Source organism: Podarcis muralis, chromosome 1 (genome assembly GCF_964188315.1).
Source record: "Podarcis muralis chromosome 1, rPodMur119.hap1.1, whole genome shotgun sequence".
NCBI lineage: Eukaryota > Metazoa > Chordata > Lepidosauria > Squamata > Lacertidae > Podarcis > Podarcis muralis.
Window position 1 is genome coordinate 105,443,854 of NC_135655.1, and position 26,907 is coordinate 105,470,760.

The following is a 26,907-nucleotide window of genomic DNA, read 5'->3' on the forward strand; positions in this document are numbered from 1 at the left end:
AAGACACTCATTTTATTAAACATGCTTAAGAGTGAAAGTTTTAATAAATGCTTGGACATTTTTGTTAGATCCCATGTCTTTCTACTTTCTGAGAGGCGATAAGCACTCTTTATTTTGATGTCTTGAATAGCAACCATGGTGTTGCTATTCACTCCACCCCAGGTCTAAAGACTTAGAGATATGAATAATTTATACAGGACATGTAGCTAGGACAGGACCTTGTTAAAAGTCTGTAGGTTAGAGAAGTGTGAACACTCATAGCCCTGGCATAGTTGCTGCCCAATGAAAAGTGAAATGTTGTAAATGAGGGCAGGCTAAAGTGGATTGAAGGGGGAAGAAGTGAACAAGGCAAGAGATTTGCAAAAGCTACTTGGAAAAAATGGGCAGAACTTGGCTCAGTTGAGCTATGTAAAAGGCTTGGAAATAGCAGCTCTGAAGATTTCAAACAGGGAAGAAAGCATGTACTCACTTTAAAGCTCCAAATTTAAACAAAATAAGATTCCCAGGGTGTCAAAACTAGTTCAAAAACAGCCAGGGACCACTCCTATGCAGGACTTTCATTCAGATGATGCAAGTAGTTACATGTTTGGTAAGAATCTGGACTCATTTCCCCCCCTAAAGTATATATTTTTTAAAGTATCCTTACCTAATACAGGCTGCATTTTAGTCCTGTTTTTCACCAAGAGTTCTAAAACATACAAGCATTTTCTTTCAATCTTCCAGTGTCTCAAATCAGATTTCTTTCAGTTTATGGTAGCTACTGTGGTGGTATAGCTTATCTCCCCCGCCTCTTGAACTCTGGTCAAAAACCAGACATGTTTGTGCCAGAGTGCCTAACGGTAACTTATCCAGGTTTAGCCTCGTAACCTTAATTATATGTGGAATGTAGAGAATGTTGTGTGCTGTTTTTCTTTATAACAGGACAGTAAACCCCTAGTCACTTGGTATTAAAACATTCCTTGCAGCTTCACTGTTTGGTTTTACTAATGCAACATGGTTGTGTAAAGTAAAAGTGATCCCATAACATGTTTTGAATTAATATTTTGTTATACAAGTTCATTTTGAATGTGACATGCAAAAATTGCACACACTGGCATTGCGTCTGGGTGTACATGCACAGTCATTTAGAACTCTCTGTTTCCCTTCTTTAGGAAAAAAAGAACAGTGTTAAAATGTTAAAAGCCGTTTTGAAGAAAAGCAGAGATGGTGGAAAGGCAAGCAAGAAGGAATCTGGTAGGTATATTTAAATGTTGGTGAGCTACCAATTTTAATTACTATGTGATTCCAAAAATACCTGCAGGGTTGGATTGAGAAATGTTGGGCAGATCCACACCATACATTAAAGACATCCAATGCACATTCAAAGCATGTACCTACCCCCAAAGACTCAACTCATGGAAACTGTAGTTTCCCTGCACATAGCTACAGTTCCCAGCACCCATAACAAGCCAAAGTTCCCAGGATTCTTTGTGGGAAGCCATGTGTTTAAAATGTGTGTTGCATGTGCTTTAAACATATGGTGTGGATCTGCCTACTGTCTGCTCCATTATAGCACTACTTACCTTCTGCTCCTCCCATTTCCTCAGTTTATGTCTTGGTTTCTACTTTAATGGATGATCCATTCGATGGTGGGAGATTGTTTCTGATCTCCACTTCATAAGTGTTACTGTGCCAGTAATGAACTCTGTTTAAGTGACTTACAGAAAGAAGAAGGGAGTGGTAGGAGAACAAATGCTCTGTTATATCTCAGGCTATACGTACCCTGCATATGATATAGCACTGTGGTGGCAGGATTTAGCTTCATAAGAATCTCCACTTCTATAATAAATGTAAAAATTGTCTCGATTTTACATCTGTGAAAGTTGGCTTGAATGTTCGTGCCCAGTGGGCTAGTTCAGATACCCCCATGACCAACGAGATAGAACTGCACCCAGCAGTTATTAATATTTGGGGAAATACATTTGATACCATTTTCAACAAACCCAAACTTAATACAAAAACTCTGTAGTGGTACACATTCAAGCAATGGCACCAAGTTTCAAAGGAAAGAAATTACATTGCAGTTGTTGTGTCATTCAGTGCTGCAGGATCAAGTCTTTGCATTATGTGCTCTCCCTCTTCTCCCTTCCTCTGCAGTGACTATAAGGAGGAGATTGGGCACATTTGCTTTCCACTTTTGATTAACTACAGCTGTGTGTTTCATCCATGTCTGACATACTCTGGCAATCTTAACCATTGTTTGTTTGGAACAAGCCAACCTCATGACCCATTATTTGAGAGGGGAAGGAGGTGTGTAAACCTGAGGTTTACTCCAGCTTTTTCCCATCACATAGAACCATCATAGTGCCCAAAGCCAGCTCAATGTCCACCAACATTTCAGGGAAAGAAGTGTTTCCATTCATGGGAATTGGCTTCAATGCTGTTTGTGGCTCCTTGCAGAAGCAGGAAAATTATGCACGACAGATTCATGTTTCCTTAATGTACACACTTTATAGACAGTGCACAGAATTCAGGTTTGCTTAATAACAGCATTTGAGTTACTTTGCCACAGAATTTTGGCACCAGTGCAGATTGCAAAGCAACCTGATTATGTCTAAAATGTCAAATAACAATTAAGATAGGAAGTCCCATGATTATGAGTCATAGGGAGAGCTCTTCTGCAGGTTACAGAAAGCAGCACATGTGAAATGTTCAGCATAGACGAAATATTTGTGCAAGACCTTTCCAGGCAGAATATCTCTTAACATCAGATTTCAAGCTTTGGGAGTGTTGATGCTTTAAATTTTTGACAACTTTCCTAAGTTTCAAGGGGTGCCAATAAACAAATGTCAGCAAATGTGTTGTAGCAGTTAGCACATGGGTAGGCAAACTAAGGCCTGGGGGCCAGATCCGGCCCAATCGCCTTCTAAATCCGGCCCACGGATTGTCCGGGAATCAGCGTGTTTTTACATGAGTAGAATGTGTGCTTTTATTTAAAATGCATCTCTGGATTATTTGTGGGGCATAGGAATTTGTTCATTTTTATTTTCAAAATATAGTCCGGCCCCCCACAAGGTCTGAGGGACAGTGGACCGGCCCCCTGCTGAAAATGTTTGCTGATCCCTGGGTTAGGGTGTCAGATTAGGGCGGGAGAGAATCCCACTCACTCATGAAACTCACAGGGAGTGAGAGCATGGGTCAGTTTCTATATCTAACCTACCTCACAGAACTATTGTGAAGGTAAATGTGGTGCGTGGTTAGGAGTTGCTGAGCTGCTTGGAGGAAGAATGGGATAAAAATGTAATACATAATTCTCCTATGGTTCTAAAAGCCAAATCGTGTTTTACAGACTGATGCTTATAGAATGATACCATTCAAATTCAAATAGACTAAGAAAGTTTGATGTAATATGAAAATACATTAATTTAATACTTAGATGCACAGGATGTCTTAGTTAAAGTTACTGTCGTTATCACTTAGCACAGGGATAGTGGGCATGCTGCCTTTAAGACTCCAGGACTGCCAGCTCCCATTAGCCCCACCCAGCTTGGCCAATGGTGAGGGCACCACTGGAGCACTTCCATGTTGACTACCCCTGACTTATTAAATGAAAGTATTAACCAAGAATTTATTAATTACCCCAGAAACAAGGCAAAAAATAACTGGACCGCATATATCAAGGTCTAGCATTCAGCTGCGTTTTAAGGAAGTCAGTTCATAGAATTTAATGTCCAATGCTTGCCATGATCATTCCCCTTTAAACCACAGTAAAGGTAAAAGGTAAAGGTACCCCTGCCCGTACGGGCCAGTCGTGTCCGACTCTAGGGTTGTGTGCCCATTTCACTTAAGAGGCCGAGGGCCAGCGCTGTCCGGAGACACTTCCGGGTCACGTGGCCAGTGTGACGAAGCTGCTCTGGCGAGCCAGCACCAGCGCAGCACACGGAAACGCCGTTTACCTTCCCGCTGTAAAGCGGTACCTATTTATCTACTTGCACTTAGGGGTGACTTTGAACTGCTAGGTGGGCAGGAGCTGGGACCGAAAGACGGGAGCTCACCCCACTGCGGGGATTTGAACCGCCGACCATGCGATCGGCAAGCCCTAGGCGCTGAGGTTTAACCCACAGCGCCACCCGCGTCCCTACAGTAAAACCACAGTAGCTGCTCACAATTTGCTTGGCAGCCACTCACAGCTGTCTCTGGGATCCTCAAATGATTTAAAACAAAAAAATTAAAATGAACTGAACGGTGATGTCAGTTTCTAATCTCATCGTGGCCTCCTGACCCTTATATGGGCGTAGGTCAAATATTACTTCCGCCCACTGTGGCTAAAAGTGTTGTCAGAGCAGGTGTGTAACCTACGCCTTGCATTTCTCTCTGAGAGGGAGTAGCTCATCTAACCGACAAGTCTGAAGTTCATTTCGGAACATAAATCAGTTTGTCTCTAATTTCCATCTTAGTTTTTAGCAAAGCGAGTTACAGTTGCTAAGGCTAGCTATTCTGAGAACCCTGAAATATCTTCCATAAGTAAGAGATTCCCCCTTTCTTAAACACGGTAATCTCATACAGTGGTACCTCGCAAGACTAATGCCTCGCAAGACGGAAAACTCGCAAGACGAAAGGGTTTTTTGTTTTTTGAGCTGCTTCACAAGACGGTTTTCCCTATGGGCTTGCTTCGCAAGAAGGAAACGTCTTGCAAGTTTGTTTCCTTTTTCTTAACACCGTTAATACAGTTGCCACTTGACTTCGAGGAGCAACTCATAGAACGCGGTGTGGTAGCCTTTTTTGAGGTTTTTGAAGACTTTGGTGATTTTTGAAGCTTTCCCAAAAATTTTCCGACACCGTGCTTTGCAAGACGAAAAAAACTCGCGGAACGAATTAATTTCGTCTTGCGAGGCACCACTGTACTTGAATAAAATTGCCTAAGATCTCATTAATAAAGTGGTTTACATAAGATCCGGTTTTTCAAACACAATGATACCTCGGGTTAAGAACTTAATTCGTTCTGGAGGTCCGTTCTTAACCCGAAACCTAAGGTACCACTTTAGCTAATGGGGCCTCCCGCTGCCACCACGCGATTTCTGTTCTCATCCTGAAGCAAAGTTCTTAACCCGAGGTACTATTTCTGGGTTAGTGGAGTCTGTAACCTGAAGTGTCTGTAACCTGAGGTACCACTGTAATTTAAATTATCAATTCTTAATTGTTACTTGGCTAATATTTATGGGATTTGCTAAATAATTACCAGACCACCAGACTTAACAGATTTTTATCATTTATCAGGGAGTTCCAAAAACTATTTTTAAAATGTCTTTTTAATTGGTAATCATGTCGTGCTTATTGCCATGTTATAAGCATGACGATTGTGGTGCTTCATTGATTTCAGGTGTAGTATGCACTCATGTCTATGGACCCAACTATTGTTGGAGTAGATACCCTAAAATAAATGGCAAACTCCACTTTTCCTTGCATTTACCAAAGGGGCAGCTGAAGACTGGTATCTCACTACATTGCCAGTTCCATTGCCTCTGGCTATCTGCAAAAAAATAAGGGTTTGGGGAGAGAAAATGAATGCTGTTTTTCTTGGAGATCATCACTTGTTCTTAGCAAGTCACTGAGCAAAACAGGAACCCAGTCCACCCAAACCTCCTAAACAAAACTCCTCCTTGCTGTAGCTGTTTTTTTTCAATAATGAGTACCAATGAGGAAGTAAAAGCATAGGTATTAGTGACAATTGCATCCTTAGAATAGAAAAGAGAGTGGATGAATTGCTGCCAAAATAGAGTTTAATTAACAAATTTTAGTGGGAAATGAGTACAGTCATGGGTAGGCAAACTAAGGCCCGGGGGCCGGATCCAGCCCAGTCAACTTCTAAATCCAGCCTGGGAATCAGTGTGCTTTTATTTAAAATGCATCTCTGGGTTATTTGTGGGGCATAGGAATTCGTTCATTTCCCCCCCTCCAGAATATAATCCTGCCCCCCCACAAGGTCTGAGGGACAGTGGACCGGCCCCCTGCTGAAAAAGTTTGCTGACCCCTGAGTACAGTGGTTGTGGTTGGGAGAGGTTTTTAGATCAAATGGTGCAATGGCATCTGTATAGCTTGCTAAGAACAGATGTGTTCCTTTAACATTTACACCTCAAGCGAGCTTTTGCCCTTCTGATCCATGGGATATGTTATGTACAGTGGTACCTTGGTACTCGAACAGCTTGGCTCCCAAACAAATCAGCTCCCGAACGCCGCAAACCCAGGAGTGTGTGTTCCGGTTTGCGAATGTATTTCGGAAGCGGAACGTCCGACGCCGCTTTTGTGGCTTCTGATTGAGTGCAGGAAGCTCCTGCAGCCAATCGGAAGCCGTGCCTTGGTTTTCAAACGGTTTCAGGAGTCAAACAGACTCATGGAACGGATTAAGAGAACCAAGGTACCACTTTATTTTGTTTTCTCATTTTATATTTTTATGTTGTAAGCTGCCCAATGATCCTTGGAAGAAGGACAGTATATAAATTTAAATTTAAATGATATACTAATAGTCATCATCATCATTATCATCATCTCTAAAGAAAAAAATATAGTCCATGCAAGGGCTGCTGTGGAGCTAGGCTGGAGAGGGACAGCTTATCACTGAGGAGGTAGAAAGGGAAATTTACCTTTTGCCAGACAGAGTTAGGGTGGTGGAACGGGGAGGTCTATGAAAGTGTCAGCAATCAACTCTTGCATTAGCTGTTCTTTTTCTACAGGCTCTTCCCTCATATATCTGTTGCCAGGCAGGCATCCAGGGGAGAGCATCACAACAAACTAGGATTAAACCAGTTTGCAACTGCCAAACAACCAGTCAATGCATACCAAGATTCACATATCAGCTTCAAATCATAGTTTCGGATCTTGGTTTCTTGGTCTCAAACAACCATAGCTGGTTAACTAAGACAGATTTGATGTACTGTATAGGTATGCCATACTAGGGACGTGGGTGATGCTGTGGGTTAAATCACAGGGCCTAGGACTTGCCAATCAGAAGGTTGGCTGTTCGAATCCCTGCGACGGGGTGAGCTCCTGTTGCTCGGTCCCTGCTCCTGCCAACCTAGCAGTTCGAAAGCATGTCAAAGTGCAAGTAGATAAATAGGTACCGCTCCGGCGGGAAGGTAAATGGCGTTTCCGTGTGCTGCTCTGGTTCGCCAGAAGCGGCTTAGTCATGCTGTATGCCGGCTCCCTCGGCCAGTAAAGCGAGATGAGCGCCGCAACCCCAGAGTCGGTCACGACTGGTCCTAACGGTCAGGGGTCCCTTTACCTTTTTATAGGTATGCCATGGTTTAGTGTTGTGTTCAAACCCAGGCTTTGTATCTTAATCTGAGACTTCTAATTTGAAACATAGATGTGACCTTTGCATGTCTTTGAAGCTGTCTGATTAAATACAGGTATTTGGACATGGTTGCCAACTAAGGCAATAGTTGTAAGTGTTTCCATGATATGCTTCCAATGCTTTAGATAAGCCTTAGTTTTCAAAATCACAAAATAGATTTTGACATCTTAAGGCTTAATAGGCTAATCCAGTTGGTGATTTTGTTTTGCTTTGTAGGCCTTCTCAGATAAACTTTGAATTTTAAGTGAAAAGAACTTTCTGGCATGAAAAGTTCAGATCTGTTAGTTTTAAATGTTGAACTTGGGCTGGAATCTTTTCAAGTTACAGTTTGACTTTTGGTCATTCTTCTAAATACATTCCTCAACAGAAGATGCTTTGTTTCACACTGAATATATGGGTCTGTTTCTGATTTATTCCGTGCTGCTGTGCCCATTTTTCTGTGGTTCTTGGTTAGTATAAAAGAGTTCAGTACAGTGGCATTTCTGCTGAGCAGTAGGTATTTTGTGTGGAATTACAGTTTCTAGGGAATATTTTTAACTCCAATGAGATCTTTAAGTATCAACACTAGTGTTTTATATTTAAATGAACCAAAGGCATTATTTACTTCAGAACGGCCTAATAATTATAGGTAGGTAGCCGTGTTGGTCTGCCGTAGTCAAATCAAAATAAAAAATTTCCTTCCAGTAGCACCTTAGAGACCAACTAAATTTGTTATTGGTATGAGCTTTCGTGTGGTATCTGAAGAAGTGTGCATGCACACGAAAGCTCATACCAATAATAAACTTACTTGGTCTCTAAAGTGCTACTGGAAGGCCTAATAATTGATACTGTTGCAAAATTATGGTATTGGATCCAGAGACGTTTTGCATCAGTGAGAAGACTTCTGCGTGCACAAGACAGGACAAGCCAAAATTCTCCCAATTTCTCCATTCTTCTGCTACCCACTGTGCTCCATCACATTTGACCCTCAAAAGTGCCTTTTCAGGCGATATAGGAAGCCCTGTTGTACAAGACAAGTCTCAGAGTTCTATCTTTGTGTTGTCTTTCACTTAGAACAGAGCTTTCCAAACTGTGTGTCTCAACACGTTAGTGTATCAGCTGCAGTGTGTAAGTGTTGTTTTTCTAACTAGAGGCCAATGGCATTTGTCTTTGAACCAGCATATAGCTACTGTAATTACAAAAAATCACCATATTTTTGGAGTGAACTATTTACGTCCTTTTTAAGACACCATTCCTTGATCATTCTTTTCTAGCGACCCCATTTTTCTTTTAAGTTTGTCATGATTTTGTTTTAACAATTACATGTTTTCAGATTCTGACATCTTCAGTCTTATATATGCACAGATCCGATTTTTGTTCCTTACGTTTCACTGAAAATTCACCGCTTAAGATTTCTAATTATAATCTTTTCCCTAAATCTTTTCTCTGTTTGATCACTTTATTCTTTTATTAGATCATCCTTTTGTTTGTTTTTTAAGTGCTGTCCTTCCTTGGTTTAATTCTTAATGCTTTCTTTGAAGTTCCTGTTAGTGGATTTTTATCTTCTTTCTCTTTATCAGTTGGTGACACCAGCTGAATCTCCCCGCGGAGGGCATTCCACAAATGGGGAGCCATTGCAAAAAAGGCCCATTCTCATGTTGCCACCCTTCAGACTTCTCATGGCAGAAGCACACACAGTAGGGCTTCAGATGCATAGCTGTCAACTTTCAGATTTGAAAATAAGGGATCAGCAGCCTCGAAAATAAGGGATCAGCAGCCTCGAAAATAAGGGATCAGCAGCTTCACCTGTCCCGGGGACAGTCTACAGGATATCTAACAATCCGGGACAGTAGCGGGAAGCAGTGGGAAACTGCGCTGGAATAAGGGAATTTCCCGCAAAAAAAGAGAAGGTTGACAGCTATGTTCAGATGATGATCACAGTGTCTGGGTAGGATCATATGAAAAAGAGGTACTGTGGTCCTTAACGATTTAAGGCTTCAAAGCTCAAAATCAGCACTTTGAATTGGGCCCAGAAACTAATTTGTAGCCGGTGCTTTACATGTGACACTGCATTGTGCTAGTACACACTGCTAAAATCATGGGTGTTTTGCTTTCGTTGCTGCTTGCAGTTAAGCCATGATTTGGTTTGTTACTGCATTCAGCTTTTAAACCATAGTTAAGTTTAACTGTTATTTGAAGTGACATGCAGATGAAGGCAAAGTAGCTAACTTCTCTTGCCCAACTGTTTTGTATCTTTCCTTCCCCTCCACTTCGTAGCTATGTGGGGCAGAGGTAGATAACTGAAGTAAAACTTGAATCCACAAGCTTCACAAATACATCTGTCTGCTTTAACTTCATGGCTGCTGTGTCCCAGTTTCATATTGCTCTTAGGCTCCTTCCATCTTATTTTATCTTGAGCACATAATGCTCTTGTATAGATTCTTATCATGAAAACTATATAGGTTGGACATTGTGTGCATTACTGTAAATTGGATTCCCACTTCGAAGGTTAGAAGAACTGGAATCGTAGAATTATGTAGTCTTTGCATTCCGAGTTGCGTGTTCCCGAACATTTTTTTTATGTCCTTAACTTGAGAGCAGCATTCAGGTTTTGTATACAGTGGTGAATTTTAAGCTGTTGTCTTCAACGTGTTTGATTTTCATATACTACAGAGGCTCTAAAAGTTTCTCATGTTGCTTATCCCTTTTTCAATTGATGGATTAGATACGGGATTCGAGTTCTGTTTTCAAGCTTGTATGTCTTACAGAATAATTATTTGTAGTATCATTATACTGCCTCTCTTTAAAAGATGTTAATCTGATTAAGCCCTTTAGCTGCATCCGATTTGTCATTGGGAATTCAGTTACATTTTCAAGACATGTCCCTTCTTTAGAGCCATCACTGGTTCACTGGTTATGCTGGATGCCAGAGATAAAATGGTGAAAGAATAGAAAATCAGAAGTTAACAGAAAGCAAGATTGCATGGAGTTTATTTGATATTGCTGGAATATCAAGGTGCTCCAGGATTGAAAGGTGGTGTTTTATCAGATTTATAGGTCAGTGGTTTTTATAGAATATTGTAGCATAAAGGAGTTATATGAAAATTTATATTTGCGAATATTCAAATGGATTTTCAGTATGTTAGGCACTTAATAATTACTTTGTTACAGATAAATAATTGACTGAGTAAGTGTGTACATAAAATACAACAAATATGTATTTCAGTGTATGGTCAGTTGTGGGAGAGCTGTATTTATTCAGTGGATCAATAATAGCTAAATCAGGCTTCTAGTTCTCTCTTAAATTGTTATTTTCTGTTTCTAGTCATCTCTATTACTAATGGTTATGATCAATAAACTTCTTAATTTATTAATACATTTCTTAATACATGTAAGTATTAACAGATCACTATCACTTAAAATGAATTCCTATAGCATATTAAATCATAATTTGACATTCACTCTTGGTTTCAGCGCCTCAGGTTGTTGACTTATGTTATGAAACTCTGAGACATAGTTTAGACAATTGTCACTAAACAGTGGTGCAGATGAGCCCCAGGTTTGTGTGTTCCCCTTCCTATCCCTTCATGCACGCAAAAGAAAGAGTCACAGCTTCACTTTTGACTAAGCCACAGTTTCCTGTTACATATGACTTCTGGTAACTGTGGCTTATTTTAACTCCTAGATAGTTTGTTTTATCAAACAAAAATAGGGATGTGGAACCTGAGGCCCTTCATACGTGACCAAGGCAGCAGTCCAGCGACAACTGGAGGGCCACAGGTTCGCCATCCCTCAGCTAAATTTAAAACACATCATGGATGCCAAGTTTTATATAATGGGGCATTGTGGCTTAATTAAAAGTAGAAGTGGAAGATTTGCTCTCCTCCTTTTGCATGTGAACTAACAGGAGATAAAAGTGATACAAGTGGACAGTCTATGCCAAGGCTCACTCTGGCTTAGTTGCAATAATTATACTGGGCTTAATTTTTTTGCCTCTTGGTTGGTGTATCTTGGTTACTCATTTTGCATTAACTGAATTCATAATACTTCAGAGTATGTGTAGATAATTCAGACATCAACTCTTGCTGTTTATTTTGTAGCTACCAAAGCCTTTGACTGCTTGAGCAGATTGTTGTTATTATGCATGCTTCTTATAAAGCAATCTCTGTGTTAATACATTTAACACCACTTATCTTTTAGGTTAATGGGACTCTGTGCCAGATAGTAAGTGACTGATCTGAAATACTTTCAGGCATAAACAAGAATTAAGTAGAAGATCAGGAAAATCTTTATTTGCACCAATCACTAGCCATAGCAATAAAATAAAATGTACTGAAGATAGAACTAAAGGCTTAGCTATACAAAATACATTCTAGAGGTTTACATCAATAATCAAATAATAGATCTTTTTCTAATTGCCTCTGCTATTTATTTATTTATTTATTTATTTATTTATTTATTTATTTATTTGCAGTTTTTACTGTCACCTGATTATCCTGATTTGCCAGAAGAAAAGACACAGTAGCAATGGTTGAGCGACCTGGTATGGATAGTAGTAGAGGGGTAATAACTTCACTCCTCAAATCTTTCTAAAGAGTACAAGCTAACAGCACGTGAGCTACTGATTCAATACTGCCATCTCCATGTGGGCATAAGTGTTTTTCCTGCAGAATTTTTTGAAATCAGCCCTCAAGTACTTCTGAAGGCAGTATGTTTAATCTAGCATAAATGAAAGCAAGTCTGTATTTTGGAACTGTTCAATTTTGCAACTAGGGTGCCAGCGTGTCAGAATGACTAGGTGGAAAATAGTCATACCATTAAGTAGAGAATATAGCTGTTAAATTGTTGAAATGGCATTGGGAGATTTGTAAAAGCTTGTATATAGGTAAATGTGTATATAGATAATAGCTTTATGAAACAAGTTTACTTGTATATTGGTAATGGACAGTTCAGTGGGTATCATGTAGTCTTGTTCCTCCAGAGCAGGGTTGGGCAGACTTGCAAGATTTCCCCAGATAAACTGGAACCTCGTGTTACAGACAGGATCCGTTCCGGAGACCCGCCTGTAACACGGAACTGACACAAGCTGAAGCGCCGTGTCAGCGCACACACGCGGCATGATTTAGTGCTTCTCTGCATGCGCGAGTGGCAAAACCCGGAAGTAACCCGTCCTGTTCCGGTACTTCCTAGTTGCAGTAAGACAGACAGTAGCACAAAACAAGGACTATCATACGTCCGGGTTTTCCCAAACACGCCTTGGAATCGCTAAGAAAAATGGTGTCTGGGCGGATTTTTGCTGAATCGGCAAAATGTCTGGGAAAACCTGGCAAGGTATGGCAAGTTGGGCTATTTTTAAAATCTTTAAAAATCAAAGAAAAATACCAAAAGCTCAACAACTTTGACCGGAAAAAGGCTAAAGAACCTTGTCCAGATTTTCACTTTTGGGAATCTGTCAACCCTAACAAAACTCAGAATCAAAAGATGGACACACAAAGCAAAAAATGTCTTAATTTCATTTGGCAATATCCTTTATTGGAGAAACTGTTGAAAATAAAGGCATTAAAACAAGAAAATAAAGGGGACAACTTCTGTTGGCAGTGGTATGGTTCATGCAATCACATAGGACACTCTGGAGAGATTTGCTAGGAGGACAAAAACCAAACCAAACCCAGTATTCTGAATATTAATAGAATTGCCTGTTTAGGGGGAAAGAGGGGGAAACTATTATTAGCTTTTGTCATGTCAATAATTCAAACACTGCCTCTATCTTCTGAACAATAAACCTGAAAAACATAACGTTGTTAAACTAATACTCTCTTGAGCTATAGCTTCCAAACTGCAACTGGGTGTTAATTGCCAGTTGCTGTGTCCCTTTTTCCAGTTTGAAAGGAAGCAATCCTCTAAATATCGTGTGGGGTAGAATTAAAATTTGAGTATAGCCACAGAGAAGAAGTTGCAAAACCTGCAGAAAATGCTGCTTTGTTTGTTTAAACCAGTCATCCAGGGTAGTTGTTATGACTACTGCTGACACTTCATTATTGGTTCAGAAGGGTCATATAACACTGAACGACAGGAAAATACTCCTCAGTTGCAGCTTTTTTATGTTCAACTAAATTATTAAATGTGCTGAAATCAGGGGTGGCTAACTACCATTTTGGGAGCCTTATATAGCCCCCCCCCCATTTTTTTCCCTGGCCTTCCAAGACACCTCTGGTTTTTGTAGCAGCAGCAAAATGAAAACAAAAATACAGTGGTACCTCGGGTTAAGAACTTAATTCATTTTGGAGGTCCGTTCTTAACCTGAAACTGATCTTAACCTGGGGTACCACTTTAGCTAATGGGGCCTGCCGCTGCGCCGCCACGCAATTTCTGTTCTCATCCTGAAGCAAAGTTCTTAACCCAAGGTACTATTTCTGGGTTAGCGGAGTCTGTAACCTGAAGCGTCTGTAACCTGAAGCATCTGTAACCCGAGGTACCACTGTATACACTATGCTGCAATGGGTGGAGGTCAGCACTGTTGTTAGGGATGCAAATTGCTCACACCCCAGCCATCAGATTAATCATTTTATGAATGGAGAATGGGGTGGTAGTCCTGTGGTGGTAGCCCTTCCAAGAGTATTACTGTATTTTGGAGGGATATGTTTAGTAAGAGAGTTGAGGCAGAATAAGCAGATGGAGCAACCTGCAAATCTGAAAAACTATATTGTTGTTAAATGAATTTGTATTACACCTAGTATTTCAGCATCTGTTGTCACTAGTGCGTGAGAAAGAGCATTATAACCCTCTCCTCACCTGATCTGCATGGACCATGAGTCAAGGCTGTTGGCTTTTCTGCCTGCACCTGTATGAGTGTCTTGGGTGGCCCCAACCCACTGCTGGTAGGGTTGGTCAAGGACAAATGCAGCCCTTGAGCAAAAGGAAGGAAAAGAAAAAAGCAACTAGCTACCCCTGCTGCTAAACCATTAAAAAACTGATCTTGGAGAGAGACTACTTTAATCAGCAATTTTGGCTAAAATTCCTGCATATTTTAAGACCAGTCATATGTATTTCCTGCCAAAGGTGGGACGGGACCCAACTTGCATTAAGGTATTTTTTCCCCTTTCAGGCAAGTAAGCAGTATACAGTGGACTTAATTCGTTCCGGGGGTCCGTTCACACCCCGAAAATAAAGTTAATAGTGGTGCGCTTCTGTGCACGTGCGCGGTGTGCAGAGTGCGCGTGTGGCGAAACTCGGAAGTATGCACTTCCGGGGTTGCCATGGCCATAACCCGAAGATTCCGTATCCAGAGGAATACGTAAGTAGAGGTACGACTGTACCGATATGGCTACTTGTAACATGAAAGTCTTGGTGTCATTGCTAGGGTTTTCACAACCCATGTCAATGATGCTTTAGTTAGAAAGTTATACTGTACAAACACTGGTGCTTTTAATGCTTGGAATACACACAACACCCCTTTGTGTCATACTTGCTGGCCTCCATTCACTTTTGCTCAGCTGCTCTCTTCGTAAGCTTTTTAATGTTCCAGATGTTCTCTAGCGCCAAAGGGTTGAGGGTTGAACCCGGGTCCAGCGTTGTGCAGCCCTTCCCCATCATTGCAGTAGCAGTGTCATGGCTGAAACTGGGTGTATGTTTGGAGTGGAGGTTCAAAGCAAATATAAAAAACATTCTGCATGTTTCTCGTCGCCTACAAGGAACAGGTTTTGTTTTGTTTTAATGAATGAATTAACTTATATCTAGTTTTACCCATAAGCCCAGTTGGGGACGCGGGTGGCGCTGTGGGTAAAAGCCTCAGCGCCTAGGGCTTGCCGATCGAAAGGTCGGCGGTTCGAATCCCCGCAGCGGGGTGCGCTCCTGTTGCTCGGTCCCAGCACCTGCCAACCTAGCAGTTCGAAAGCACCCTTGGGTGCAAGTAGATAAATAGGGACCGCTTACTAGCGGGAAGGTAAACGGCGTTCCGTGTGCTGCGCTGGCTCGCCAGATGCAGCTTTGTCACGCTGGCCACGTGACCCAGAAGTGTCTCCGGACAGCGCTGGCCCCCGGCCTCTTAAGTGAGATGGGCGCACAACCCTAGAGTCTGTCAAGACTGGCCCGTACGGGCAGGGGTACCTTTACCTTTACCTTAGTTTTACCCATAAAATATTGTGACCCTCTAGCACTGCTGGTGCTAAGCAACCTGATCAGTCTCTTGAATTGAACTGAACGGGATGCTTTGTTAGCATCCGACTGTCTCGGGAGACAATGGAGGTGTGCACCTCTGGGGGCAAAGTCAAACTGTTGGAAGGTTGCAGCAATTGCGGTGGCTGTAGAGACAGATACAGGAGAGACATGTTTTGTTGCAGCTGGGGCAGATAAAGGCGTCTAGTTCTGCTGCTGCAGACCCACCGGGGCATTTTCCTCTCTCTGTGCCCCTCCCTGCAGTCATTCCTCCTATGGTCAGTGCTATGGATACACGTCCTGACTGACTTGTCTCCAGGCACTGCGGTTGTCTGCAAGGGATTCCCACAGGAATACTAATGGAATAATACTAAGGAGTGAGATACAAGGGACTTAATTCAATTGAATGTCTCCACAAACAGAAGAGGAGGAGAGGCAATTTTTGCTGGATCTGGCTTTCCACATTCCCCTTGCCAACCTTCTCCAGGTTGTTGGAGGGGTGTGGCATGCTAACCTGCAAGGGGAAAGAGGAAATCAGTTTAAAAAATTCTTCCCTCCTCATCATTAGGAGACGCATCCACTGGATTAGGAGCCTTTCTGCACTCAGGCACAGCCAGATTCAAGACATGTTGAATGAATTAAATATACATACAAACACCCTCTTCCTCTCAAATACTTCGGCTAAATCTGCCTGTTTGTTTCCTGAGAATTGCAAATCTAGCTAGCTTCTTTCTCAGCGCTTTATTTAAAAGTGTCACTGACAGAAATGACATTCGGACAGAAAATAGCCTGTTCACTTGGACCCCTGCTAGAGAGGGGGATTGCAACAAGGGACGTGATTTTAGATACGGAGAAAGGCATATTTTAAATGCCTTTGTCTGGTTTTGAGGCTCTTCTAACATCTCAAATACAGATGCATGTGAATATTTGTTGCAGGAAATCCCCTGGCAGACAAGCAGAGACAAAACTGGGTGCGGACAAAGGCATTCATATCAAACAAAGGAAGTAAATAAATTAGATTAGAGAATATATTGTTGATGTATTTCTCAGGCTGCAATCCTGGACCTGTAATTTTTTTGTGAGATATTTTTTGCAGTTGTTTTAATTGCAGTTGCAGTTGTAGTGGAAGGACTGGACACAAACCTTCAGAAACATCAAAAGCTCAGGGAGTTTGCATCCGAGGAAGTATGTATAGGATTGCTCTGTAAAGGATGGCCACTTTCATTTGTGTGAGCCAGTATTTTTCAAATTTAGGGGTTTTTTTCTAATGAGTATAGTCATCACATATAAACCCCACATATAAACTTAATATTCACATAGCACTTTTCAGTGATGCTCAAAATGCATTACATGTTAAGTTCAACAATCCTACATGGAGCACAAGTGTCCTGAAGTTATGGAGGATTTTTTCAGGTTGGGAAATGGAGGATTGTCTAAGGCTGTCTATGGAGCTTGTACTTGAAGTGAAAGTTTAACCTGCAGTAGGTTTAATGGCTTATTGCTTCTTTCGGAATAATACATCTCACCAAGCTATACTGTTTATATTTTGAAGATAAAATGCTTGCTTACAGCTGTCAGGGTTATTGGCCCTATTTTAATGATCACAACTTTGTTTAATAAGCTGAGATATGTACAAGCTTATTTTCCATGTGCTCCATTCTTGTGTTGCTCCTGTTTTCATTCCATTCTTCGTTGTGCCGCAGTCAGGATCTACTTTCCCATTTTATTCATGCAAGGAACCTATAATTACGAGATTGTTTATGATCCTGGCATGTTCTGAACCTGGTAACCATAGTTTCCTGGTTTGAACAAAACGGGAAACTATGGTTATTTGAAGTTTTCCAGATTTTGTTTCTGTATGCAGGGAAGAGAAGAGGCTGCATCCATGGACAAAAGTCTCATTCACATCACAGCTTATGAAGATATTATATAAATGTGGACAATGTATGGCTGGTCTTTATTGAAAAATCCTGAAAAAGCAGTTGTCTTGATTTGCTGTGATAAACAGGAATGTCCTAATCTGAAGTTCGAAATGGATGAAATTTCCTTCAGAGGGGAAGGATTTTAATACTAACTTCTGAAGTATTTTAAGTTTTTAATACTTAAATTCAAACTTGGAAAAGTCAGTTTTCTTCTATCTTTGGTACTTTGTGTATTCAAAGTCTTTATACAAAATTGATATCAGATACTTAAAAAATCATCAAAGCACATTGGTTTTTACTTAAATACCTTCTTATGAATCCAGCAGCTCTGTTTGGATAATTGGTCTAAGCCATTTAAAAAAACTTGGTGTTACACCTCTCATATACACCTCTTTTATCTTACTCCCCTTTTTTCTTCAAACAAAACTAGTTGTTTGTTTGGTAAACTTTGTTTAAACTTGTTAATATTGTTGCTACCGAACAAAAGGGGGGCGGAAGAGGGGAAGGATTTTTGGGGAGATTTCATTGGCTGCTCCTGTTTCCTTAACCATTGTTAAACAACAGAACAATATTTTTGTGTGTGAACTGGCTCAAATTAGGTGATAGTCTTCAAAACCACCCTTTTTTGACATACTGCAACATCAGAATCTTATTACATGTTCATTTGTCAGTGCATGTTGCTTTTAGATCAAAGGAAGTGGTAGAAATAAACTGATTAAGTAAAGGTGAACAGTGTTATGTGATTCGGGCTATGTTCTTCAAACGCAATCATATATTTCAAAACTGTTTTTGTAGTGTTGATGCATATTTTGTATGCAGATTTACAGTTCCCCACATCCCTCTCTTCAAGCAGGATCATGTTCAGCATATATATGAGGATATTTTAGAGTTCTTAATACTAGTTCTTTCTAGAGAGAGACCTGAGAAAGGTTGTAGAGGGCCTGACTCTGGTAGCATTTATGTGTGAACTATTTGAGGATAACATGTAATCCTCCTAAGAGAATTGTTTGTTTATACTTCTGCTCCCTCCTTGTCTGACTTCCCTGTTACAGACTGTACAGGATGTAAAGCATATAAACTGTTTGTTAAACAGAGTTGTTTGTGTGCATGTAGCTGGTGATAATGGGAACACAGAGGCATTTAGCTGCCAGAAGGTAGGCAGCAATAGGTACAGGTACAGGGTTCCACCATCTTGAGTTCTATGAGAGATCACAGATTTGGCCACTTTGGGAGACATGATACGAGATGATATATTTGGATAAAACTTCTTATGCCTAAAGTTGGGCTTTCTATTTGGGAACAAGATTATTTTAAAGCAGCAAATATTGGTGTTTATTTAAAGGTCCAGCAAATACCTACAACTTTTATTTTATAGCAAGTTACACTTGTTTCTCCCTGCTTTGTCTTTAAATATTTCCCCTTCTCTCCATCAGAGGCTACTAAAGTGGAACAAGATAGGAGTCCAGCAGAAAAGGGTCATTCATTATTTATTTATTTATTTTATTCTTGGGCCATAGACCCCTATTCCCAGTAGGGAACTTAGACTGACAACTTGCTTGCTTCCCTTTTCAAAGCCATTTTAAAAAAAATTAAAAAATGGCCACATATCAAATCACCAGGCAAGGACTGGAGGTGACGTAGCACATAGAATTGCCTAAAAGCAGCTCTTTTCACAGTAGCATTATAACTGAAAATAACATTTGTGCTTTTTTTATCCATTATTCCTCTTTTTGTTTGTGGTTCCTTTCTGTAACAAATGTCTGTAATGCCACTTAAACCAGCCTTTGCTCTATTGCTGTCACAGCAAAGCTTGATACAATGGAGTTTGTTCTCGTATTTTCATACAGCTTTCTGTTCATTTGCTGTGTAACTTTAATCCCCTTCCCTCTTTTTTATCATTTATTTTAAAGGTGATTCATGCTCAGAAAGTGCACTACAGATAATTGCCACATCTGGCCACCATGCAGATTTCCCCAGTGGTATCCAGCCTGCACCAGAAGATGTCTACAGAATGAACTTGGCCAAAGGAGTTTCAATGTCTTTGCCATCGTCACCGTTGCTGCCTCGCCACGCCTACTTGATGCAATCAAGAGCAAGCAAAAAATCTCCAGGTAAGTTAAAAAAAATATTTCTCAATTCGTAGAGTAAAAGACTACTTGGTTAATGACTAGTTCTTTGTCAAGTGATAAATTTTCTTCTAGACTCCATTTTCTACAACTGTTTTCCTGATATCCTGCTCACAGTATCACTGATCAAATGGCTTATGTGGGTTACCTCTAAGTCATAGGAGACAGCATCATGCTAAGCCAAACTACGGTTGGCCACATTTCCAACCTTTGGGGGAACAGCATACAGGTGTTGAGTGGGATTAGAGATCAAAGTGGGTGGAGCAATAGATGTGATTCTTACTTTATATAGAAGGCCACACACATAAAAAGGCAGAGGTTTCCGTACATAAACATGTCTTTCCATGTTTCATCCTGGCAAGCAAGCAAGAGGCATTTTCATAGCTCAAGGGCACATTCCAGCCAAGCAAAAGCACTTGAGGAGCCTGGGGAGGTTCCTGAGGGCCAGATGGAGAGACCTGGAGGGCTGAATTTGACCCCCGGAGAAGAAATTGCACGGCTCCTGCCCAGGCATTCTGCTGTGTAGTGCTGCACCGCGCTTAGCCAAAGCTTGGCTTGGTGTGCTGCCTGAACCCAGGTACATGGTTTAGCTCTTTTGAACAAACTGGCTACATCTCGTGGTTTGTATGGGTATTGCTAAACCATCAGCCCAGGTGACATACTAAGCTAAGCGATGGTTTTGCTCAACTTAGCAGCAGAACAGTTAATCAAGAACAAAGGAGCTGAAATTGTCCCTCCCAGAGCCCACATGCTCATTCTAAGCCATGATTTGGCTTAGCATGATGTATGAACCAGGCCATTGTCTGGATGAGCTTACCTGATACTGCCTGAATGTTTCCTTCCTTACCTTCACGCCATTAGTTGGGGAACATAATTGAACTTGTGACTGCTACACAGAATGTGTGCAGCGTCAGAGAGTAGGACCTTTACATATTAAAATATTGATTGCTATTTTGGGGAAACATGGTGATTCAGTGTCATATTTGGCCTATTGATTTAAGGTCTGATATCATGCAAACTCTGCAAAGCATCATTGCTCAATAGACTGAACCCTTTGTAGTTTTACAGATGGTTTCAAGACGCTGTTTTCATTCTGAAGATGAATTGATTTACATTTATTATCTAAGCTGAATGTAATATGATATAGGCAGGGAGGGAAAAGGCTATTCAACTTTGTGATAACACCTCCTGAAAGCTTTTGTTTGTAGCAACAAGCAAATGTCTGTGTACATATCTTACTAAATAAGGTGTGACTACTGCCTTCCTTTTTATCAGCTATGCGCTACTCATTCCAGTACACTAACATCACTTTGACTCCACCAGGCCTGGGACCTGAGTATCTGGTGAACTTTGCCAAGTGTGTGCTATCTGTAGAGACATGAAGTAGTTTTGGTTATTCCAAATGATCTAGCCTTGGGGAATTTTCTCAATGAAAGGAAGTAAGTAATAAGGAACAGTTATGTGTCAACTATTCTGAGCCCAAAGTAATGGTGCTTGGTGATAGAACAGATAAAAACAAATGGCAATTAGACCGTCATCCCTTGGAGAAGTCTAATAGATTTAATTATCTGGAGGTTTGTTTGCCCAAAATGGCCTATGGAACAGTCATTGGCAGGAAAATAAACTGAATGCCCAGAGTTCAGTGCTGTAGGTGTTGAAATTTGCCAGAGTGAAGGGTGAGGAATCTTGGGCTGCCAGCTCTAAAAGCTTTTGCTGCTAAGGTTGATATATGGGGCAGAAATATGGGGGCATTTCAGAGTCCACACAGTTGGAAGTAGTACAGTTGTGCTTTACTGGGTCTCCCACCAGGAACACCCACCGCGTACCTGTGGGGAGAAGCGGGATTAGTGCCAATTTCATATTTCATTTCAAGGACTGTCTTCTTATTTTTTAAACGGAGATATTTAGTAAATAAACTGGTAAAATAATGTATGGTGGAACACTCTCAATCATCCTCCCCAAACACCTAGCTAGCTAACAGTAAACTATTATCAAGGAAATACGGATTTGATCCAGAGGCCCTTTTCACTACCAAAATCCCACTTAGCTGACAAAATATTAAAGCACTGTTCCAAAATCTGTTGCAGAACAGGAAGGGATGCCATTACGTTATACAGATTTTCCAGCACTTTCCCTGCTTTGAAATCATCACACCATGGGGAAGAGAAATACTTATCTGAGCTAAATGCACATTTTCTCTGAAAAGTGCCCACAACTCTGCGTATTTTCAGACTATGAAGTCTAATTTTGGGGAGATTTAAGAAAATCCCCAGAGGTCTGCACTTTCGTGTCTGCAGTAGCCCGTGAGTAGAGGATACCATAAGCTATTTGATGTTCTGCAAATGGCAGGAAGCATACAGGCAAAAATATTTTAAGCAATCTTTAGTAGTGGTTGCTACCCACCGAGATAGGGATAAGATTAAATATCTGTTGTCTGGCTAAATTCACGGTGAATGCAACTCAACTTAGACAAGGCCATGTGGCCTCCCTCAAGATCTAAGATTCTGATTTTTGTATGCATGTTTCCCCCCCTGTATAATTCTTATGTATAATTTATGCTCATATGTTTCTGTTTGGCTGCAACCTGTTTTGTTGCCTGATTAATAAATTCGTTTTGATGAAAGGAAGTAGCCAATACATATTAAAATATTGTGAAACTGGAGAAAGGATGCATAGAAGAGACTGTAGGTGACTTTTCAAAAATGGTATTATATATATTTTTCATGTCCTTTTAAATCTATTTTTTCCCCACTGTTGGTGGATTGTATTTCGGCTAGCACTAACAATATTATGTTTTCACTCCCCTGGTTACTTTTTCCTATCAATTTTCTTTATTGACCTTATTTGAGTCTTCTTGTATCTTAAGGACTTAAAAAAACTTAACAACTTGGGATTTCCTGAAAGTCTTTGTCTCATGTTGTTCACACTTTCAGCCAGTGTCAAGGACCCTGTTTAACAAGATTGCATAATTCTTAGTGATTACTCTATACATAATACAGTCCTGGATTTTCATTTATCTGATTTCTGTTAAGCAACCACTTATTATAAGAAATAAATAAGTTATTTCTTTTGGACATGTAGTGCTTCTCTCTAAAGCATTTCCCAACAAACTACTTCAGCATACTTTTGCAAATGTCACTTATATTAAAAATATTAAAATTCAAGTATGTAGTTTTGAAACATAAAAGTGGTCTTTTCTAGTCAAGATGAAAGGGAAGCACTACATTTAATACCTGTATTTTAGTGTCCCGCTTGAATTAGGTGCGGTTTAGTGGGGGGGACGGGACTGCTGGCTTTTGAAAAGTTGGCCTTGTCAACGAGAATTTATAGCTGTGATGAAATCAGATCCCAACACCCTTGAGTTGCCAGTAATGACAAGTCCAACTTGTGCTATTTCTTTCTCTCTTTTTTGATGTGTGCACCCAAGAGAAAGTGCATTACATTTGATTCCCCCCCCCTTGTTAATTTGTGTGGTGGTGTGTTTTTTTTAAAAAAAATCACCCTTAGTGTTATTTATCTTAATTTTATTGGCCTAAATCCAGCACAGAGGTAAGCTTATTAGACCCATTTAAAGCAATGAGTTTTAGTATACCAGACTCTGTTATATTTAGGCCATAATAAAATACTAGAGATATTATTTGGTTGCGATCTTCCATTTGCACAACATACTTCCACCTACACGGCACATACCCTTCCTCTGCTCCTCCCCTGCAACCCTCATGCATCCCAAAAATATGCTCCAGAGGATGGGGGACCCTCTGGAGTAGATTTGGGGACATGGAGGTCGGGGAAGGAGGAGAAAGGCAAGTTCTAGGAGATCCACTGGTACAACATTGGAGTCTCATCTTGTGTATTTTACAAGTTAAATATAATAATAATAATAATAATAATAATAATAATAATAATAATAATAATTATTATTTATTATTTGTACCCCGCCCATCTGGCTGGGTTTCCCCAGCCACTCTGGGCGGCTTCCATAGAAACCAAAAACCCCACTAAAATATCATACATTAAAAACTTCCCTGAACAGGGCTGCCTTAAGATGTCTTCTGAATGTCAGGTAGTTGTTTATCGTTTTGACATCTGATGGGAGGGCGTTTCACAGGGCGGGCGCCACTACCGAAAAGGCCCTCTGCCTGGTTCCCTGTAGCTTTGCTTCTCGCAATGAGGGAACCGCCAGAAGGCCCTCGGCGCTGGACCTCAGCGTCCGGGCAGAACGATGGGGGTGGAGACGCTCCTTCAGGTATACTGGGCCGAGGCCATTTGTCTTTTATAATGTTTGTCTTTTAAAAACCTATATTAGTTTGGGTAAGATGCCATCTTATTTATGTAGTATTTTAATTTGCTCACTTTGAGTTCATTGTTTGCATCCGTCTGTCTCGGGAGACTATAGAGGGGTGTGCCTTTGGGGTGAAGTCAAAATGTTGGACGGTTACATTTATACACTTATAGCATAATACACAATTCTTCCTGAAGAATAATAATTTAAAGTAGAATAGTTTAAAACCAGCCATTCAAATGGGTTTGCAGACTTCAGTGGACAGCTGTTAAGGAGGAGGAAATTCATAATACAGAGGGGAAAAGAGTGTGTGAGTTCATGCCTGCTTCCTGCTCTTTTAGGCCAAACTAGAGAAGGCTGTGAGTAGCAGCTGGGAGAGGGAAAGCTGCATCAGGTCTCACTGCACCCCTCTACCCACTGTGGTCCTGATGATTGGGGGATTTTCAGAAGGGAGAAAAGGAGTTAAACTCTCTTTTCCAGTTCCTACAACCCTGATCTTGGGAGAAAAGCAATGGCAATGACAAACCTAGACAGCATCTTGAGAAGTAGAGACATCACCTTGCCAACAAAGGTCCGTATAGTTAAAGCTATGGTTTTCCCAGTAGTGATGTATGGAAGTAAGAGCTGGACCATAAAGAAGGCTGATCACCGAATAATTGATGCTTTTGAATTATGGTGCTGGAGGAGACTCTTGAGAGTCCCATGGACTGCAAGAAGATCAAACCATTCCATTCTTAAGGAAATCATCCCTGAGTGCTCACTGGAAGGACAGATCGTGAAGCTGAGGCTCCAATACTTTGGCCACCTCATGAGAAGAGAAGACTCCCTGGAAAAGACCCTGATGTTCGGAAAGATTGAGGGCACAAGAAGAAGGGGACGACAGAGGACGAGATGGTTGGACAGTGTTCTCGAAGCTACCAACATGAGTTTGACCAAACTGCGGGAGGCAGTGGAAGACAGGAGTGCCTGGCGTGCTCTGGTCCATGGGTCACGAAGAGTCGGAAACGACTAAACAACAACAACAACAACAACAACAACAATCCTGATGCTGTCTCCCCACCCAACTTAATGTTGCACCAAGTTTAGCTCATTTTGATGCTTACCTTATTGGCAGAATTATTTCTGCATCAGACCTCTGAAAAGAAGAGCTTTTGAATATTCTTTTTTAGACATGCTTGTGTGCATAAGCCTTCAGTCAAAACTGAACTTTTCTTTTTGGCCAACTCTTCCAGCTAAAATGTATGCAATATTCTGGGCTTGGTTATAAGGGGAAGTCCATTTGCTGGCTTGGAAGATGTTGTGTTCACTCTTTCTTTCTTCCCACATGGGTAAGATAAAAGTGTTTCTGCTTTTATTGGAGTACTGGTCTGTGTTGCAATCAAACAGGATGTGAGAGATCTAGCCCACATAACGGGCAGGGTGTTATGGGTTCCTATCCCTGCAAATATTTCCTTTAGCACTTAGGTTTCCATGGCTTAACAGCCTTTTTGTCAATTAGGGACTGCTCATGTGCGTGTAGTTAAATTTACGAGGATATACTTTCACAGTCCGGGAAAAGGCAAAGTCTCTGAACCTTGCTGAATTTCATCTACAAAATATTTGGATTTGTGTTATTAAGTGTTGCCATAAGATATACTTCGTAACAAAACCCAAACTGCTACTTTTCTACTTTTCTACGCCCCCTATTTTTGGGGACTCAGATTTAAGAAAATGGCCTCGGCGCTATCCTTGTACAGTGGAACCTCTACCTGCGACCATAATCCATTCTGGAGGTCTGTCCAGAGGTCGAAACGGGTCGCTGGGAGAGGCGCTGTTGTGCATAGACATGGGTGGCGATTGCCCGCTTCTGCGCATGTGTGAACAGCAATTGCCGCTCCTGCACATGTGTGAACGGTGATCACCACTCCTGTGCAAATAGCGGTAAACTTCCGGGTTACTTCCGGGCTTGCCATAGATGTTGGGCGATATGGACGCAAGAAGAGGCAGACATAAGAAGAGGTTTGACTGCATAAGATGCCCCCTTATTTTTGACATAATTTATTAGGGGGGAAACCTAGTCTAATACATGGAAAAATACGGTAAATGTGTTTTTAAAGCATAAGTAGGGAACCTTTGGCGTTCCAGATATTGCCCTAAATATCTTCATGAGCCCTATGCTTTTAGGGCTCATAAATATCTTCATGAGCCGTAAAAGCATAGCCAGTGGTCAGGGGTTGATGGTAGTTGCAGTTCGGACAAAACCTGAAGGGCCAAAAGTACCCCACACTCCATTTGTCTTTACATTCCCAATTTCAGGAGTCCACAAAGATTGATTCTGGTGATGGGTGGTGTTTGGGTCTGTTCAGACGTAACTCTAAGCTGTGCTTGCATGCTCCCTCTTTGCCTGCACCTCTCGTCATTTTATATGGCTGTTCCTGATTTCCGATACTTCCTTTTGACGAACTGAATTGTGCCAATTCATTGCTCTGTGTGCAAGCAGAAACTGAGTTGTCGCTGAACCAGGATCAGAAGTCAGGATTCGCCACGTAAGAAGGGGGAGAGTGCAGGACCAAGAGTCCTCAGGGCTCATTCAGTTATGAACATGTCCAGTTTTTCTTGACAGTAAATGGCTTAATCAAAGTCGCCATGATGCTCCTAAGTTTCACCTTTCTCTGCTTTCACACCCCACATGGGATATAATGATCTGTTTACTTTTTAGTTGAGCGGTGGAATTTAATGACTGATTCTGGAAGTTTTTGTATATTCAGGTCCCTTCACTACTGCTCCATTGTTCTGAATTCTCAGATTTTTCATTTGTGAGAGTGTGGCCTCCTCAGTTGCTTTTTTTTGTTTTTGAGAAGTCCCCAAGTATGTGCAGCTCTTGGTATGGTGTGTTTATACATTCCTTTGAGAATGCTAGTGGCTGCTTTTAAAAACTAAAGGAAAATGTGACCTCAGCACTGCGTTTCCTCTGTTTCTGCAGCTATGAAAAACATGTAAAGGGAAGCTGCGCAACTCCAAACGACAGAATCACAACTCTTTCATTTTTAGAATTGCCTTTTCACCATCTCTTGCTTATTAATGTAATCCTGCTTTAAAATGGTTGCCCATCATTGTTCTTGTGTACTGTATCTA

The 26,907-nt window shown here is 41.0% G+C and overlaps 1 protein-coding gene across 4 annotated transcripts in view; it reads left to right on the plus strand.

Moving 5' to 3' along the window:
* TANC1 (tetratricopeptide repeat, ankyrin repeat and coiled-coil containing 1) overlaps positions 1–26,907 on the plus strand; it is a 127,335-nt gene that overhangs the window by 46,838 nt on the left and 53,590 nt on the right. For 3 of the 4 annotated variants that reach the window (XM_028746495.2, XM_028746534.2, XM_028746505.2), the window contains exons 2-3: positions 1,152–1,233; positions 19,296–19,496. In XM_028746495.2, coding sequence (XP_028602328.2) covers positions 1,173–1,233; positions 19,296–19,496 — 262 coding nt within the window. In that variant the 5' untranslated portion in view covers positions 1,152–1,172. The remainder of the gene's footprint in view (positions 1–1,151; positions 1,234–19,295; positions 19,497–26,907) is intronic. The other variant, XM_028746515.2, reaches the window with a different exon arrangement.